This window comes from Carassius gibelio, chromosome B16, assembly GCF_023724105.1.
Source record: "Carassius gibelio isolate Cgi1373 ecotype wild population from Czech Republic chromosome B16, carGib1.2-hapl.c, whole genome shotgun sequence".
NCBI lineage: Eukaryota > Metazoa > Chordata > Actinopteri > Cypriniformes > Cyprinidae > Carassius > Carassius gibelio.
In genome coordinates, this window is record NC_068411.1 from 4,160,184 (window position 1) to 4,178,711 (window position 18,528).

General features: G+C 37.9%; 1 protein-coding gene and 1 long non-coding RNA gene across 8 annotated transcripts; both read right to left on the reverse strand.

Annotated features, from left to right (window-relative positions):
• Window positions 1-351: 351 nt before the first annotated feature.
• LOC127974541 (uncharacterized) lies at window positions 352-9,726 on the reverse strand. Of its 3 annotated transcripts, XM_052577892.1 has the most exons (11): window positions 9,368-9,726; window positions 7,045-7,231; window positions 6,699-6,798; window positions 5,659-5,786; window positions 5,520-5,579; window positions 5,019-5,084; window positions 4,880-4,936; window positions 4,023-4,082; window positions 3,403-3,599; window positions 2,700-2,859; window positions 352-1,701 (listed from the first exon to the last, which is right to left on the reverse strand). In XM_052577892.1, exons 2-11 carry the CDS (start codon window positions 7,226-7,228, stop codon window positions 1,571-1,573), a joined length of 1,143 nt encoding a protein of 380 aa, XP_052433852.1. In that variant the 5' UTR covers window positions 7,229-7,231; window positions 9,368-9,726; the 3' UTR covers window positions 352-1,570. The 3 variants fall into 3 exon arrangements, with proteins under 3 accessions (XP_052433852.1, XP_052433854.1, XP_052433853.1); XM_052577894.1 differs by lacking the exon at window positions 9,368-9,726 and having other exon boundaries at window positions 7,067-7,188; XM_052577893.1 differs by lacking the exons at window positions 4,023-4,082; window positions 9,368-9,726 and having other exon boundaries at window positions 7,045-7,787.
• Window positions 9,727-13,466: 3,740 nt separating this feature from the next.
• On the reverse strand, window positions 13,467-16,902 carry LOC127974557 (uncharacterized). Of its 5 annotated transcripts, none has more exons than XR_008157313.1 (4): window positions 16,835-16,902; window positions 16,481-16,549; window positions 15,458-16,310; window positions 13,467-13,984 (listed from the first exon to the last, which is right to left on the reverse strand). It is a non-coding gene; the product is annotated as an uncharacterized LOC127974557 (long non-coding RNA). The 5 variants fall into 5 exon arrangements; XR_008157314.1 differs by lacking the exon at window positions 16,835-16,902 and having other exon boundaries at window positions 15,458-15,575; window positions 16,213-16,310; window positions 16,481-16,825; XR_008157311.1 differs by lacking the exon at window positions 16,835-16,902 and having other exon boundaries at window positions 16,481-16,825.
• Between the last annotated feature and the right edge of the window lie 1,626 nt (window positions 16,903-18,528).

An 18,528-nucleotide genomic window follows, 5' to 3' on the forward strand; every position in this document is an offset into this window, starting at 1 on the left:
GTGTCCTTGACTTATACTGAGAGATTTATATTTGAATTATATTTGGCCTTTACTTGTACTCTATCTTTTGATCGAGATATACTTAAATGTATAATTCATTATTCAAAGTATAATTGGCTTTTAGTTTTGTTAATGGTTTTGATGGAGTAGCCTATTAAATAAACTTTTTTTCTTTACATAGTTTTCATATACAGTCCTATGAAACTTGTGAAAATATTGTTTAGAATATTTATATAAAACAGATATGTTTCTAATTCAGCATATCAACTGCATATTAATCCGCCGCGGTATCCCCGAAGCAATCTAAAATAGTCCGAATATAAACACTTATTATAGGTGCACCCTACCCAGATAGCAATAAATATTCAGCCCAAATTTGGCCCATATTTGCATCTTTCTTATGGCCCACATTTGGCCTTGACTGACGGCGTTGACTCAGGGTGAGTGTGGCTGCCTTAACTCAGCCACAAATCCACCTTATATGGGCCACATCTGAAATTCTGTTATGGCCCACATTTGGCCTTGACTTACGGCGTTGACTCAGGGTGAGTGTGGCTGCCTTAACTCGGCCACAGTTTCACCCTATATGGGCCAGATGTCTGGTGTGATGTGGACCAAATCTGGGCCAAATAAAATGTACCATAATTTTCACCTTACATGGGTCAAAGGAATAAATCACTTCACCTTCAATGTGCCAGATGTGTGCCAGATCAGAGCCATACCATATTCTCACCTATGTTACCGGCCAGATGCGGGCCAGGTATGGGCCAAAAGACTTAATCACAGCTTCCCCTTAAATGTGCCAGATGTCAGGCATCTAAAGGGCCAGATGTGTGCCAGATCAGGGCCATACCATCCCGTCACCTATGCTGCGGGCCAGGTATGGGCCAGAGGAATTAATCACACCCTTAACTTACATGAGCCGTATGTCAGTTATGTACCAGCCATGTGTCAGGGGAAATCAGCTCAGAACCTAGAAAATGGACATCAATTATGTATAGACCAGGACACACAGGTCCACACAGGACCACAATCAGGTAAGGACCAATAACTATTTTGCATTACCATCTCACAACACTCAAACCTCTTTCTGATACTCAATCCACCTTGTAATAGAGCAGTTCTAGTAACAAACAATGACTGCTTTTGTTATTCATTTCCATTTATTAAAATGAATGAACAGTTAGCTAAATAGAAAATGTTAGATTTTCTGAATGGGCCAATAAACAAAAAATGCCTGTGGGCACATCTGCAGTCCGTGAGCTCCTGTGGAACAACGTTTGCATTCCCCCTTGTAAGTTTTGGGAAAAAATAGTGTCTAATGTCCTCTGTCACAATCAACTTGTGTTCACGAAATGACAGCACCTCTGCCTAGCGTTAAATATATTTTTTGATGGTTGCTCCAATGCAAAAAACACCCATTATAATGGCTGAAAACAGAATAAAACTAAGCCACATTGAACAAAGTTAACAAAACAAATTAAACTTTAAATTTGTCACAACAATTAATGTAGCTGAAAGTATGCTGAACTATAGCATTGTTCTCAACAAGTAGACTGTCTCGGTTACATCAGTTATCAGTTCGCTGCCTGGCACGGCGTCCTCCATCTCTGTCTCCAGCAAGATGGAGCCACCTTTTAATCCACAGTTCAGTTTCTTGATCTGTTGTTGTTGCTGTAAGTCGGTTTCTTCGTACAGCCTCTATAATGAGATAGTTGGTTGAGTAAGTTATAGTAAAATATTATCAGGAGGACAAGAATTTATAACTTTTGACATCAGTTGAAACAAGACATTAGTAATAATGTATATATAGTCAGTGATTCTAGTACATAATTTTAAAGCAATGTGACACTGAAAGTCAATATAACATACATACAATACATATGATGCCACTGTCAAGCTCAGATATGTCATATGCATTTTCCAGTCAACGTTCAGGACAGGCTTGATAGGGTGAGAATATGTGAGCTGAAAAAAATAGGGCTCTGAAAAATAATACTCTGACTTTTAGGATTACTCTGGTGCTGGTCTCAGGCAAACTAAATTACAGGATTGAGCAAAATAAAGTAAAGTAAGAGTTAAGTATTTATTTAGTGAGTGCAAATGTACATATGAAACAGGGACACTGGATTGGGTGTGGGGAGTTAGAAGGCCAATTTATATAATAAAGTCATGCTAAATGTTGAGCAATATTTAAGTTTTTGTACACATTTTATGGCCAGGATAACCTATATCCAACAACAGTCTGAGAAAGCTTTATTATTGGAGTAGTTTTTTATTGTTATCCCTCCAGTTTGATGTAAAAACTGAATATTGCTGAAATATTGTCAGTTGTTGACTAAAAACATATGCTGATACAACTATATGTTTGGGTACTGATTCTGAATGATAATGCAAGTTAGTCATTTTGATGTTCCGGACCTTTTGGGATATTTCTCTAACTTGACCTTTGTATTCTAATTGAATACCCCTGCTGTAAAGTGATGCAGCTGAATTACGTCACTTCTGACAAACTTTTCCCCACCAGTCACATTCTGAAATCTAGAGTATAACAATACAGGCTCAGAGTTAAGAACTTGCTTTCTGAAACAGGGCCAGAGGTGTATGCATGTTTGTGGGTGAGGTAAGCAGCAAATTCCAACAAATGCACAGATCTCAATGAAAACAGAGGCAACAACACCTACACCACTGCGACTCACCATTGATTATCCCTCTTAGAATAAGGTTCTTGAAGGCTGCCTTGCCATTGGCTCCTTTCCAATTCATCTGTCTGGCAAGTTCATTGGTCAAGAGGTATCCCATCATTCTCCAAACAGTGTCCTTAACGGCTGTACCTCCTCTTTGTGCCAAGGTAATCGTCTGTTAAACAAGGGGAAAAGACAGCAAGCATTAAGTGTCACATGTAGCTAATTTGATTTAGATGACAGAGGAGATAGACAGTTCAAGTAGAATCAATCTCTGTAAGAGACAAAATATGTTCCACCTGGAATGGAAGCATCCAAGCCAAACATCTGACCACATTTCAGTGCATAAAAAAACCCACTGATTCTTGATATCGTATCATAGTCATTTTAGATTGAGCCACTTTGTTGCCTATTTTGTTTTTCTAATTGTACAAATAAGCCCTCACCACAGTAATACTGTAATTCTGTGGGAAACACTGAGCACTGTTTATCTGCAGTTAATTTTAATTTAGAGTTTATTTAATAGTCAGTGTTTTATAATGTACAGTTGAATGGAACCACAGTCAGAGAAGCCAGTGCAAATGGGGATTCTAGTAAAGAGATTTTTCCAATGAAGGATAGTTAACCATTTATGGTTCTTTGTGAGAGAGATAATCGTATTGGATTGAATTACCTTATACATAATCTCTTATAATGGTATTGTACCAATATACATTACCAGAGTTTTCTTGAATTCTTGATCAAGCAGCTTTCCCTCCAAAACCAGAAGCTCTTGAAGGGTTGCAACCGGAAGGGTTTCCGGTGGTAGAGATGGGCTCTCTTCTGCAGTCCCCTTTAACTGATGAACTAGCTTCACCAAAATGCCCATCTGATCTTTGATGACTTCTTGATTGGTCAGGATGGTTCGTATCACAGCTAAAACAGTGATCAGAAGATACAGTCTATTTAGTTGAAGTATATGCATTAAAAAAAACTATAACTTTATGTTTCTAGCCTGCCAATTTCATTTCACTTAATGATGTGGAAAAATACAACTCCTAAGTCTTTTAATAGAAGATTCATCGATTGCATTTTTCCTGGCTTATAATTTTTTAAAGGTCTGACCTGCTGATTCCAATTTTCTTTCTTTTTAAGAATTATAATTGACAGCATACACAAAGATATTTCTTACTTTCCTTTAATGGAAAGTTATTTCTAAAAAAAACATGGCATTGTAATTGCATTAGTCCAACTCTGGAAAGGCTCTGTACATTTTCATTGGATGCTTTAAAGACTGTCTAATAGCAAACGCTACGCTCACGAAATTTAGGATGGCCAAGCAAGTGTAGTTTCTCTCACATTCACTGAAGTCTGCATTTTGGTCATGAGTTGGTGTAGCTGTGGTTCTTCTATTAATCACTGCAAACAAGAGACCAAAACCTCAAAGTTCACATTTCAAAATGTACAACACTTTCAAAAGGCTCATTTCTGTCTGTAGATAACTACAATGAAATCATGAATAAATGCACATTTTAGTTTTAAGAACAAATCTGTCATGGAGATTTATCCATGCAAGTCTACTTCATTTTGAACCATGTGGTCAAACACCACCAGCTATTCAAGATAGCATACATGCTGTTCAGGAGAAACTTTGATTTAATTTATTAGTCTGAATTGACAAGTAGAACCCAGTTTTTTTCAGGTCTTTTATTTGTGATATATTGTTCTCTGACATTGTTTGATTGTCATATGACACCAAAACTACTTCAGGTATGCCTTTTACAGGGGAAATATAACAATAAATATTATTATTATTTTACAAATATTTGGAGATAGATTTTGTAAAGATGATTAGCATTTCAGAGATGATTTCTTCATTTCTATCCTAAACATTTCTGGCTATAAGTGAAAGGGGCCAAACAAAATCTCAAATTGAATTGTTAATTTCTTCAAGTCACATCTACTGTAATAAAGTATATATCTGAACTAGTTTAGACACAAACAGTTAATTAATCCCTTAATTCAGTCTTTCACATGTGAATGGTAAACAAAATTTACTCTGCAGGGTTTTACCTGAACATAACTTTCAGGTAGATTCCAGGTAAAGCTGTAGAAGGCTCTTCACATACATTTTCATTATCAACTTAGTGTTTTTGATGCAAATAGCTTTTGATTGTTTATATTGTCAACTTCAACTGAATGCAACATTTACTCACATATGCCGGAATGGTCAGTTCTGACCTGGGATGGTGTGATGTTTCCTCCACTGAGAGCTATAGTAACAGAAAGAGGAGTAAGCTGCCAGAAGTAAGGAATGTAAGAGAAAGATACAATCAATTCTGTATGTCTACTCACAATCAACATCCTCTCTAATTCTTGACAGTGGGGTAGGTGTTATGTTGCACCTTCTTTCGGAGCACACTACAGAGAAAAATAACAGGAATTTCTGGATATGACACTGAGGAACACATGTTTGGAAGTGTTTTCAATTTTACAGAGCAGTGCAGTGCCTGAGTTTCTGTCTGTTCTAACAAAACTTGATTTGCACAAAGACAATATCTCTCAAAATGTATTGGCCTGATTGCAGTGTGTCCCATAGAATAGCAGTCTACGTGTTTGGCGGGGGCTCAGGGTGTCATCATCTTATGATTAATATATCTTGATCATTCAATTGTAATTTTTGGGCACATCTCTGGGTTTTCAGGTAGTTTCAAAATTGCATTTGAATGACATTCAGTGTAAAGGGTTGGTTGTATTTTATTTGCAGGATGGTGAATTACAAGGCATGTCATTTTGTTAGATGAATTGATTTACATTTGTTTACTCCAGTCTAGTCATGAAAAATGTTAGACTCACATTCACTGACAGCAGTCCTTTCATTGCCTGAGCATCCTACGTTGACGGCTGTAGGAGACGCTGTAGGAGAATCTGTGTTAAAATTCAAACCACGCCAACAATGAAAATATGACACTAAAATTTACATTAGCGCTCTTACACTGTGAAAGCAGGGAGAGTGAATAAGGCCGCTTCTTTGCAGAAGCCATTTTGGGAGGGCTGGGTAGTGTGGATGCTTGCTGCCTCTCACTTTCACTGTCTTCCTCTTCAAGGACTACATTCTTCTTCCTGCATTTAAGGTTAAATAAGAAACAAAAAATTATGGAAGGATGTAAAATGAGTTTTGCTCAGTCCATTTAGGGGTGTGCCGGTTTCAGAATTGGTGATGACGGTTATGACGTGAGTCAAATGTGACGGTTCATAAAATAACCGTCGGGGGGGGGGGGGGGGGGGGGGATATGCTAGTGGATCTGTCGTAGAGTCAGTTGGTTGTTCTTGGAGATAGCGGGTTAACTCTGTGTCAGCGCGCGCTCTGATCGGTAAAGGGGCAGAGATTTCAGACCTCCGTTTATTAAGGAGATGTGTCACAAAACTCATCATCCGCACCACAGTTTTTTGAGCAAATTTCAAAGCCGCACCCGTCTGTTCTAGAAAGGATGCAGCAAATATATTTAATGCTAATGTATGAGGCATAGGCCTACGCTGAGTTTCATTTACAATGAGATGCGCTCTAGTTCACAGTGCAGTGCAAGTGAACGCGGCACGCTGGTGCTTCCATGTCACGGTTATCATTGTCTGCTATATTTACTTTTTATTTATTAAAATACATGCAATTGGTTGATGAAACATTTATTAAAATTAAGATAAAATTTGTACAAAACGAAATTCGTTTTTAAGAAAGGTTTTCTACAAAGCAAAATTTAATGAAGTGGTAAACATGTCTGACGATTTACAAAACTTCATTAAGTGGTAAAAACCATGTTTCCCGATATATTGCGCATCATATGATCCTATCTAAAAAATGAAAATAATTTTTGATAAAAAATGTTTGTAAAAAATATTTTAATGACACGGTTTTGGCGGTTATAGAGTTCTAATGACGGTGTTCAACTATAACCGCCGGTCTCACGGTTATATACTAACCGTCACACCCCTAAGTCCATTCCATTATGGCTCTATTCCTCCCTCTTTTTAACTTACATTCTTCTCCGTCTACGTTTGAGTGGAGAGTCTTCTGAATCTGTCAAATCTGTGAATCGTTCAGCCTCTGGCAGTTTGAGTCTTGCTTCTTCATATGTAACTTTAAAAAAAAAAAAAAATTGAAAACAAAAGCCCTCTAAATTCTTTATGAAGAGTTCAAATGCAAAAGCCTCTAAATGCCATCTGAAATTTTCTTCTAGAATGATCATTTTTATCAAGCTCGTATATTTAAGTTCAGTAATTTCACTTAAATGACAATTAATAGGTAATTTTCATTGTCATTTAAGTGAAATTACTGAACTCTTCATATACAGAAAGTGTAAGTAAAATATTGTCTTCTTTCTACCTTTGCTTAATATGATGCATACTTTGTAGGGAATCCAACGTGCTCCAGGTGGTTCCTGTGATTTCACTGCTTTTACAGTTTCTTCACGTTTGTACGGTGGCCACAAACAGGTGTTATTTTTCACCCAAATGTCAGGGACTACTTCCACTTCATTAGTAGATTCAAAAATAACAATGAGAAACATCTCCTGATAAAAAAGTAAACTGATTAGCCAGTAAAACTCTAAAGATATTATAAATAAAAGGATGCTACAACGATCAACTATAATACACTTTGTACAAAGACTAGACAAGTGCTTCAGATTAATTTGTGTGAGGAAGAGGGAACACTGCAAACTTGTCTCCCAAGGGCAACCGCACACACTTTTGCACAGGCTTAACCATCTCTACACAGTGCATCACAGGAGACAAATGAGAGACGATGTATATTCCCAGTTCCCTTGAGTCGAGTGGGTAACTGTAAAGTGCTTCTTTGACTCTATACTCCTGGTACATGGCATACACTTTGTCTTCATGACTAACTATGTTTTGCACAGAAACAACGTTCCCGTCAATGACAATGCAGTCATCTTTACTTGATGTTTTTAGAGTGACACCATCGGCTATCAACTGCTTGAACTGACTGATATTTTCCAAAAGGCCCTCTGGTACTGGCCCATCATGATGTGGAGATTTTAAAAAGGGTTCCTGCTCAATGGGTGAATCAAAATCACAGCCCCTCTGTTCATGTTCAGATAACCTGCGTATAACCTGTGGTAGAGGATTGTGAGCTTTCCTTATCATTCTAAGTTCACCCAATAAATTCTCATAAGGGAAGCCAGAGATACCATCTAAATGGCCATGTACCTTCACATCACCAGCAAGATGCACTAACCCATGAATGTTGTACACTACTTGGTCTTTACCATATAGCAAGCCATAATGCTCCACAAATGAGACAAGAAAATGATGAGCCAAGTGGTTCAATTGTAAATAATACTGCGGGCTAACCAAAATATAGATAGCAACAGAAAGAAGCATGAAGTTATCATACACTTGAGACAGCAAGACACCTTTCAAAACTATAGGACCAGTGAACAGCAAAAATTGGCGCAGTTCTGTTGCTTTCCACCTCAGTCTCTCACTGAGTGCCCGAGGTTTCCTTGCAAATTCAGATGGAATATGATGTGCTAATGCCAAAAGTTTATCAGAGATTAAGGATGCTTGCAAAGACGAAATTCTGGTGCGCAAAGAGCCAGCAGTGCCAACCCACAGTTCAAGAAGTTTCCTCATAACACCCAAACACACTAAGTGCATGTAATCATGGGGAAAACCAGCAACCATATCAACTCCAGTATCTACCAGAGGACAATGAGTAAGGTGGTGATCTTCATTTGCTTCTAATCTAAAGGATTCATCTGTTCTACATGCAGCAGTGAGCTCAGGAAATGTCATACGGTGATTTGTGTATATTCCTCTTTGTAAGCACTTATCACAGCCATAATATCCAGTGTGGGACTTGATACCTTTGATAAATGCCCTTGCTGGTGCGTCACAAATAACAGAACAAACTTTCAAGAGAAATGTTTTGCCCTGACAAACAAAGCCAGTACTGATGCTTTTCAACTCTTGAACTAAATGTTTTAGATAGTCAGACAGTGTTTTGGGCTTTGCCGTCCCACAAAACAATGCTATCACAAAGGGCTTTTTGGAGAGTCTTGGTAATTTACCCAGAATGGGCCAAAACTGAATGGATGAGTTTTTAAAAAGAGGTAATCCATCAAAATTTAGCTGTAAAAGAAATTCATAGCCTTCTGGAAAAGAGCATAATAACCTGGTGAACTTTCTTTGGACGACATTCACTATACCAAAATAGTGAAATGAGCCACCAGCAAGCATCTCCAATTTGTAGTCTGTCTTTGTTTTAAGCAGTGACCTTCCATCCTTTGGCAAGAAGGGAAAGTATATCCTAAGAATTGACAGTAAGGCTGACAGAGCCACCAAAGACACCCCAAATCTAACTGCCCAGTCACCTAAGCTGCCCAATAAAATTTCATGGTCGCTCTTCACACTGCTAGAACCATTACAGCCAATGCTGTCTTCCATATCAAGAGATCCTTCCCTATTGAGCACAATCTCTTCAATCAGGCTATCGGGGGGTTCTTGCATGTCTTGTTGACATCCTTCCCTATTAAGCTCAGGCTCATCAATGTGACTTTCAAGATGCTGGTTAATGCTCTCGCCTTCTTTACCAGATGGCAGAGTGACTATTTTTTGCATTAAATTATCCACTCTTTTCCTAGCCTTCCTCCTTAAATTGCTATGCTTGTAATAGTCCATGTCACCTTTTTCTTCAGTTCACCCCTTCAGAAATTTTCCTGTGGATCTAATCTGTACAAAGAGAGACAGAGGTGGGGACACAAGAACAAAGGTAGATTAGCCTATTAGTTAACATTAACAATCAGCATCTATATTTTACTTTTAGTTACTTAGGCTTATTTAACGTGCAGCATCCATTACAGTTATGAATTATTTATTATTACATGCATATGGCACATATTAAATGATCTGCAAGAAAACCTGTTTATATGTGCCCAATAAATGGCATGTTGCTACAGCAATTAACAAGACTAGTAAACTTAACTTTAACTAATAGATATCACAATGAAATTTCCCAAATTAATAAATTAAATATTAACAGTTACTTGCATTGAGATAATAATTTGTTATATTACGAGATTTCTGAAAATTTGATGAGACTAACATGCAATGCTAACTTGCATTTACTGAACCAGGTTTAACTCTTGTTTCATTTTTTTCATGTTATAGTCATTGATTTTTACAAATGGTATTTTAGAATATAATATAGTTATTATCTCTCTTTATCACTCCACAAATCAGAATAATAACTTAAGCCATAAAATAGCCATAGAAAGTATCTAACAATCAGGCTAGTGTAAAAACATTCAGATTAACGTTACTATAAAAAGTGGTGATAATCTAAGAATATATAGTTCTTTAAACGTTTATTAGATTGTTATTATTATAATTAATCCAGAATGTATGCCTGTTTGCAGTGTACAAAAAACATATCTAAATAAATCTGCACATGTCGGTTCAACATACAACTTCAGTGTCCTAAAATGGCATCTTGCGCTTTACCTAGCTTAACTTTAGCTCCGTTAGCTTATTTAATAGAGTCAGCTAACATACCATAACGTCATTTCAGTCATGCTTCTAACGTCTACTAGCAAACCAACACTCTTAGTATCTCATTACAATTTGTATTGTAGAGTTAAATGTTTTTTAACAGTATAATAATTACTTACTTACTTACGTTTACAGCCTGGTTCAAAAAATGATTTTGGTCTTAATAATTTTGCCCTTCATGACAACTGTGAGGGGGGTAAATTTTGTAAAAACTCATCCGTTTAAATTATATTAAGACTTAAAGTTCTGCATAATTAAGGGAGTGGCCACTTGATTGACAGGTGGATTGCCGCTGCTGACAATGCCGTCGTGCTAGGTGGGCGTGGCTTCAGCAATCAGCTCCCGCCTTTTGGCCCATTTTCGATTATCCGTCGCGCGGTCACGCGCTGCCAAGATGGCGATGGCCTGCTCTGCACACTTTGATTTATTTATTTTTTATTTTTCTCTGCACACTTTGAGCTTTTAAAACCGGAGTCTATGGGTGACGTCACGGACACTACGTCCATATTTTTTTAGAGTCTATGGCTGTAGCTGACACTTACCTTCTTAGTTTTATATTTTACAGTTCTTTTTTATTTTAGTTTTATATTTTACAGTTCTTTTTTATTTCAGTGACAAACACATTTTATTTTTCCATCTATAAATAACATTTGTCATGTTCTCTCTAGCGCCAAACAATTTCACATGATAAGTAATAATAAATAATAAAAACTGTCCCAAGTTAGCTAATCTGAAAGGGGTGTTGTAAGAAAAATCCAATCAACCACACATACACAGGGTGCAAATATATATATATATATGTATGTATGTATGTATGTATGTATGTATGTATGTATGTATGTATGTTAGACATGTTTTTCTTTGTTTGTTTGTTTGTTTTTTGTAATAAACACTCAGCCACCTCTGGCCTTCACACAATTCTTTTCTGCACCTAATAATAGCAATAATTAAATCAGGTTGTAAAGTGAAATAGAGTTTGTAACTCCCTTCTGCTAAATGGCAGACATAGGCATAAATAAATTATTCATTGGAGCTTTGGGGGGGAAAGCTGCTCTGTAGTTTAGTGATTGCAGTAGAAACATTTAGCAGTGTAAACCGGCTGTGGCTGGGTGGGTCCTTATTTGGGCTCTGTGTAAGCACCATCTCACTGATATCACTCTAAATTGGTAACTGGTCCTGGGCCGTGCACATTGCCAGGTGTTGGTTTTTGAGTGAAGATTCACCGGACCACATGCGAGGTTGTCTAAGTATTTCAACAAGTTAAATGATTCACGATTTTCAATTAAATTGTAATCCTACTTAATCAGTATTTCAATTGAAGGCACTATTGTGGGATATTAAAAAGTGCCAAATAATAGGCCTACATTGAGCAATTTTACTAAACAAGAACAATAAACAAAATATAATCAATTAACATTGTTGACATGTGAATCAGAATATTTACAATATATGCAAGAAAACCTAATTTTAATGAATAATAATAATAATAATAATAATAATGAATTTCAGTTTGTGTTAAGGTTTATGATTGACTGCTGAAGATGAATTAAGCAGTCTCACAGCTTAAGGTAAGAAGCTCAAGTCAGCTTTGGAGGCTTATTTTGTTTTTGTGATAAGATTGATCTTTTAGTACTAGCCCTTTGTCTGTTAAGAGCTTGTTTGCTATTTTATACAGTCAGCTTGTGGCATTTGGCCCATGTCTCGCCCACACAGGACTTGCTGTGACCTATGCCCGGCTCATGACATTTGGCCCAAGTCTGGCCCACACAACACTTGCCGTAACCTATTTCATGCCCGGCTCACGACATTTGGGCCACCTTTGGCTCACACAATATTTGCCGTAACACAAGTTAGGTCCGGCTCATGACATTCGGCCCAAGTCTGGCCCACACAATACTTGCTGTGACCTATTCCATGCCCGGCTCATGACATTTGGGTCACCTTTGGCTCACACAATATTTGCCGTAACACAAGTTAGGTCCGGCTCATGACATTCGGCCCAAGTCTGGCCCACACAATACTTGCTGTGACCTATTCATGCCCAGCTCATGACATTTGGCCCAAGTCTGGCCCACACAACACTTGCCGTAACCTATTTCAAGACCGGCTCATGACATTTGGCTCAAGTCTGGCCCACATAACACTTGCTGTGACCTATTCATGCCCAGCTCATGACATTTGGCCCAAGTCTGGCCCACACAACACTTGCCGTAACCTATTTCATGCCGGGCTCACGACATTTGGGCCACCTTTGGCTCACACAATATTTGCCGTAACACAAGTTAGGTCCGGCTCATGACATTCGGCCCAAGTCTGGCCCACACAACACTTGCCGTAACCTATTCCATGCCCGGCTCATGACATTTGGGCCACTTTTGGCCCACACAATATTTGCCATAACACAAGTTAGGTCCGGCTCATGTAATTTGGGCCACATTTGGCCAACACAACACTTGCCAGTGCCGTAACTGAGCCGTAAGTGCCAAAAGTGGCCCAGATAAGGTCCAAATCTGTCTGCTATCTGGGTAGTGATTCAGGACAAGCCAAAAACACGGTTTGGAAAATGGATTCATGGTGTACTCGCTTATTATATAAATTTTTCTACATTTTGAACACAAACAAAGTTACAGACCACAGCTCTGATTGGTTATTTTTTACTGGGAGCGATGGAGTTTCTGCAAATGGCAATAGGACCACTGGGAGGAGCCAGAGGAGCTTGATTTTTTTCACAGATTATCTGTCTCATATTCTACTGTCAGGACATAATGACAGGTTTAATAAATACGTAAAAAATATTTTTTTTACAAAAGTTCCCTACAGCACCTTTACAGATAGCAAATGACATGTGGCCCAGTTCTGGCCCACATCTCCCATATTCTTCTGGCCCACATACCGCGCGGAATGACGGCGATGACTCAACCTGAGTCTGGCTGACATATGTCAGCCACAACTGAACCAGATCTGGGCCACATCTCAGAAATGGTGTGGGTGACATCTGGGCCAGATCTGGCCCAGTTTTGTCTGACAGAAGTCAGCCACAACTTTACCAGATCCATGCCGCATCTCACAAATGGCATGGGCGACACCTGGCCCAGATGTCAACCACGTCATTTCTGAGATGTGGCCCAGATCCGTCCCAGTTGTGGCTGACTTCTGGGTTAGATATGGCCCACATTTACCCTTTCTAGACACAAAAGAATATGTAATTCATCCAGAATAAAGAAAACACTCATGTAGTCTAAACTGCTTTATTAAAATATAAAAATTAGACAAATAAATATACATACATGAATACAACTGCATGTATAGATATAAAACAAATACATTTACATTATTACAAAATAAAAAATATAGATAAATATTTATAAATATAGTTAAATACACATTAACATTACATTTACATTAAGCAGACACTTTTATCCAAAGCAACTTACAAATGAGGACAATGGAAGCAATCAAAATCAACAAAAGAGCAATGATATACAGGTGCTGGTCATATAATTAGCATATCATCAAAAAGTTGATTTATTTCACTAATTCCATTCAAAAAGTGAAACTTGTATATTATATTTATTCATTACACACAGACTGATATATTTCAAATGTTTATTTGAACTGACAGCTAAGGAAAATCCAAAATTCAGACGCGGCAGAGAGGAGTGAGTATGAGAAACATTCAGATACACAGGCTGATTCAGTCTTCTGAATTGGGAGTAGCGAACATGCATTATAAACTTCTTTCAAATTAGAATCTGTTGGGGAGATACAATGTGCAAGATAACGTATATGTACTAATAAAAACATCAAACAAAAAAAAATGTATCTTTTACTCTCCAGTACTGAAAGCAGAACTGATAAGGGAGCCCTTGATACTAGCCGCATTTCCACTGTCGGGCCAGTGCGAGCCAGGGCTTAAAGCGGGTCGGGCGGGTCTCATAGCACGGGGCCAGTAGCACGAGGCCAGAATAGCGCAGGGTTTCCACAGTGGAGCTTGAAGCACCACTGCACGTCACTAAAACACGCCCTTTACACGCCTCTCAGAACAACGTCATGCAAAATGAATCACACATAAACACACTTATTTCTATTTTATTTATTTATTTATTTTTAACGCTTATGAAAATAGCCTGCTTATTCAGTCGAGTCTGTTTCTGTTTATTAGCCACAGTATAGCTGTCATATTTATAATGAATGATAATATCTCTATTTTTATAAAAGCTCCCGAACAAAAAAACATTATTAGGCTATATTCTTTTATGATAGGCAACATGAGATAAACTCTCGAGACGAGGCTTGTGACAGATAATATAAGTTACTTAATAAATACACGATTGTGATAGAGAATAAGAAGCTGACGTCTGATTTCTTCAAGCGGTCTTATTTTACCATGTTTACTATGGTAATATGTTTAGCGTGCATATCTTTTTCATCGCTAATACATATTTCTGCCTTGTATGGTGATTATAATCCACATTGGATCAAGTTATTTCAAACACTCGCTGCTGACTGAAAGAGAGTTTTGAGCTCGACTTATTTAAAAAGGTGTTTAATGCTGGTGTTAAAGCTATTATATTTCTGAAATGATCCGCAGCGCAGACTCGCTATTTTTATAAAAGCTCACAAACAAAAATCATTTTTATATTTTGGTGATATGCAACGTGGAGCTAAACTCTTGAAACGAGACGACAGATAAAATGTTACTTAATAAATACACAATTGTGATAGAGAATAAGAAGCTGACGTCTGATTTCTCCAAGCGGTCATATTTAACATGTATACTATGGTAACGTTAATGTTTAGCGTGCATAGTCTTTTACATCGCTTATACATATTTCTGCTTTGTTTAGTGATTATAATCCACATTGGATCAAGTTATTTCAGACACTTGCTACTAACTAAGAGTGAGTTTTGAGCTCAACTGATTTTAAAACGTCTTTAATGCTGGTGTTAAAGCTGTTATCTTTCTGAAATGATCTGCGCTGACGCTCTCCAGACGCTGAGAAACTCCGCCTTTGTTCATAACCCCTCCTCTAGCCCCAGCTGGCCCACTTTGGCCCAAGGTTTTTGTCGGGCCAAAAAACCCTGGCCGTTGGCCCCGAGGAAGCCCCGGCGAGGCACGATCAAGCCCCGGAAGTGACTGTGGAAACGCGACTGGCCCTGGCACGCACTAGCACGCCCGGTCTTAGCTCGATAGTGGAAACACGGCTCTTTCAAATTAACATTACCTTTTTTGCAGTGGCGGTAGTTTGTATGTCCATCTATAGTTGCCATCATCTAAGGTCTTTTGAGTACTGGTATCATCTGAAGTCCCCACAAGTCCTGCAAGTCCTGTGCCTAATAACCCTGGGATGGACATTTGCAGAAACAGGAAGGCAAAGGGAGAAAGATTAGCGTAGCTGCTGTTCATATCATTTCAGGCAATGTGCACTTTTTCCTATTTCATCAATGGAGTACATTGAGTACTATTTTTAAGTCTAGTAGGTTTAAACTGAAAAAAAATTTCTAGATCCCTTAATAAACATATTATTTGTTGTCTGTTTTTGGGGAACAGACACAGTCTCTATAGAATGGACTGCATATGCCAGAGTAACATTTAATACATTTTAATAAAGTTTAACTGGGAGGAACATCATAACTGTAATTTACACAACCATTCAAGAGTTTGGGGTCTGTAAGATATTTTATGCCTTTATAAAAAATCTCTTATGCTCACCACGGCTCCATTTATTGAATCAAATTACAGTAAAATAGTAACACTGTGACTATTACAATACAAAACAACTATTTTCTATGTGAATATTATGTTAAAATGTCATTTATTCCTTTGATCAAAGCTGAATTTTCAGCATCATTACTCCAGTCTTTTTACATATTTTAATCAAATAATTACTACAGAGGTGAGCAGAAGATAATTATTACAAATTGTATCAACTTCAAGCTTTTGAACACTAGTGTAGTGTACATTTGAGGTTTGACTTACTGTACTAGTCTTGTGGTCAATAGCATCTTGGAGATATTGTCTTACAGTAGGTTCACTCCGACTCTGCTGGATGCAGCAGGCCATCAGCACTGAAGAATCTAGGAACAAAACAAGCAATTTGACACAGAGCCAACAATATTTAGTCTGCAGTTCCAGGTTTATTAGATGGAAACAAGCTAGAGCAGGTGAAATGCAAAAAATAAATAAATAAAATAACAAATTCATTGCGATATATGTTGTGAAAAAAATGCATATTAGGTTACTTAACCTTTTCAGCGCTTCCTACATCTCTGTCAGCAGCTCCCTTCAGAAATATTGAAATCTTGGACACTCCCTTCTGTTGTAGAAGGATTATTTTATTATTCTTGAAATCGCAGAACAGTTTTATGTTTACCATAAAAGATCAAAACAACTTTAGTTTTCTGCCAATTTTCGCGCTCCTTGATAACGTGACGTCATCGATAAACAGTAAAGTGTAAATGTTAAGGTTAAATAAATTAAGCAATTTCCAATCATCCATTGAAAGATTACCAACAAAACAGTCAAAAGCTATCATCTACAGATGAAGATTTGATTAAAAGCCCAAACTTTCATAAATAAGAGAACAATAGAGTTATCATACCTGACGATATGTCGTCTGAAAACGGTAGAAATGCTAACGGACTTTTTCGAAGACATTAAACCATTCCTATGAAGTAAATAAACAACAGAAGCGAGTCAAATACAAGTAAGAGAAGTGTCAACAACAGTTATAAGTAATATTTGTGTGATTTTATGGACTTGACTCACCTGAAAACAGTGAAATCAGCGAGAAACGGGGTGTTTCCTCGTGAAATTTGCAGTGTTGCGCTCCGTTTCATTGGCAACTCCATCCGGTCCGCGCGCGGCGCACGCCCATGAAAGCACGTCACAAATTAAAAGTCACACTCTTACGTTACATAAATAAACATATGCCCCTTATTTTTTTTCTGTAAGAGGGGGCGCGGCCATTTGTAAATTTAATGTGTCTGGCTTTCGGTGTCATTCCAGCTATATTAGCTGTACAAACAGCTTGTTTTTTTTATTAAAAAGTGAAATTTTCATATATTCTAAAGATTCATTTTTTTTTTTTTTTTTTTTTTTTTGATGATTAGAGCTTTATTTAATGAATGTAATTATTACATTTAAAAGTAAAAAAAGGAGTTAAACAAATAATATTTAATTATTTAAAATGATTTTTAAAGAAACTTTGACCTGTGGTGTGACAGTACAGGTGTCACAATGGAAGACTTTTTTTTTTTTTTTATCACACCAAAGGACGTTTCAGCCTTTTCTGTCAATTAATGACCTTGCTATTCCAAGCTAACCTGTCATTAGTGGCAAGCAAGACACATTTGCTAAATTTTCTAGGATTATGTATCTTAACATGCACTTTTTAAATTAAAAAATATATAATTTAGGGGTGTCATATTAATGCACAACAAAGCATAAAACATTTGTAGTGGTTCCGAAAAAGTTCAAAGGACATGGTGTCACACCAGAGGACATGGTACAAAAATGTAAAAAAAATCGAATAACATTGCAGCTTCATAAAAGGTCCGTGTAGGTCAAATAAATGTGTGTATGTATTTATATTACGTGTCCTGAAATATTATGGGCGTCCAGTACTCAAAATAGTTTTAGAACCACTGACTGGTAAAGTAAGGTGATCTGCCAGGACGTGTCTTCAGAAAATGGCACATCTGGTCACCTGGTATAGGCCATATCTGGCCCACATACAACAAGCCAGAACTCAACCTAGAACCGGTTTGTCAAACACGGGCCAGATCTGGCCCACACACAGCAAGCCACGACTCAAATTAAAGCCGGTTTGTTGCACACGGGCCAGATCTGGCCCACACACAGCAAACCACGACTCAAATTAAAGCCGGTTTGTCGCACACGGGCCAGATCTGGCCCACACACAGCAAGCCACGACTAAAATTAAAGCCGGTTTGTCGCACACGGGCCAGATCTGGCCCACACACAGCAAGCCACGACTCAAATTAAAGCCGGTTTGTCACACACGGGCCGGATCTGGCCCATAAACAGCATGCCACAACTCAAACTAAAACCGGCTTGATGTGTGTGGGCCAGAGATGGCCCATATAACCTCTGCCGCTGCCAGAACTGAGCCAGATGTGCCATAGTTGGCCCAGATGAGGCCCGAATATGTTTGCTATCTGGGGTGCACGGGGAAAAGATTAAGAATTATATATTCAGTATCTTGGAGAAGTGGCTTAATTAATAGAAGGGGGTGAAATTCAAATTGGTTAACTTATTTTATATTAATACAAT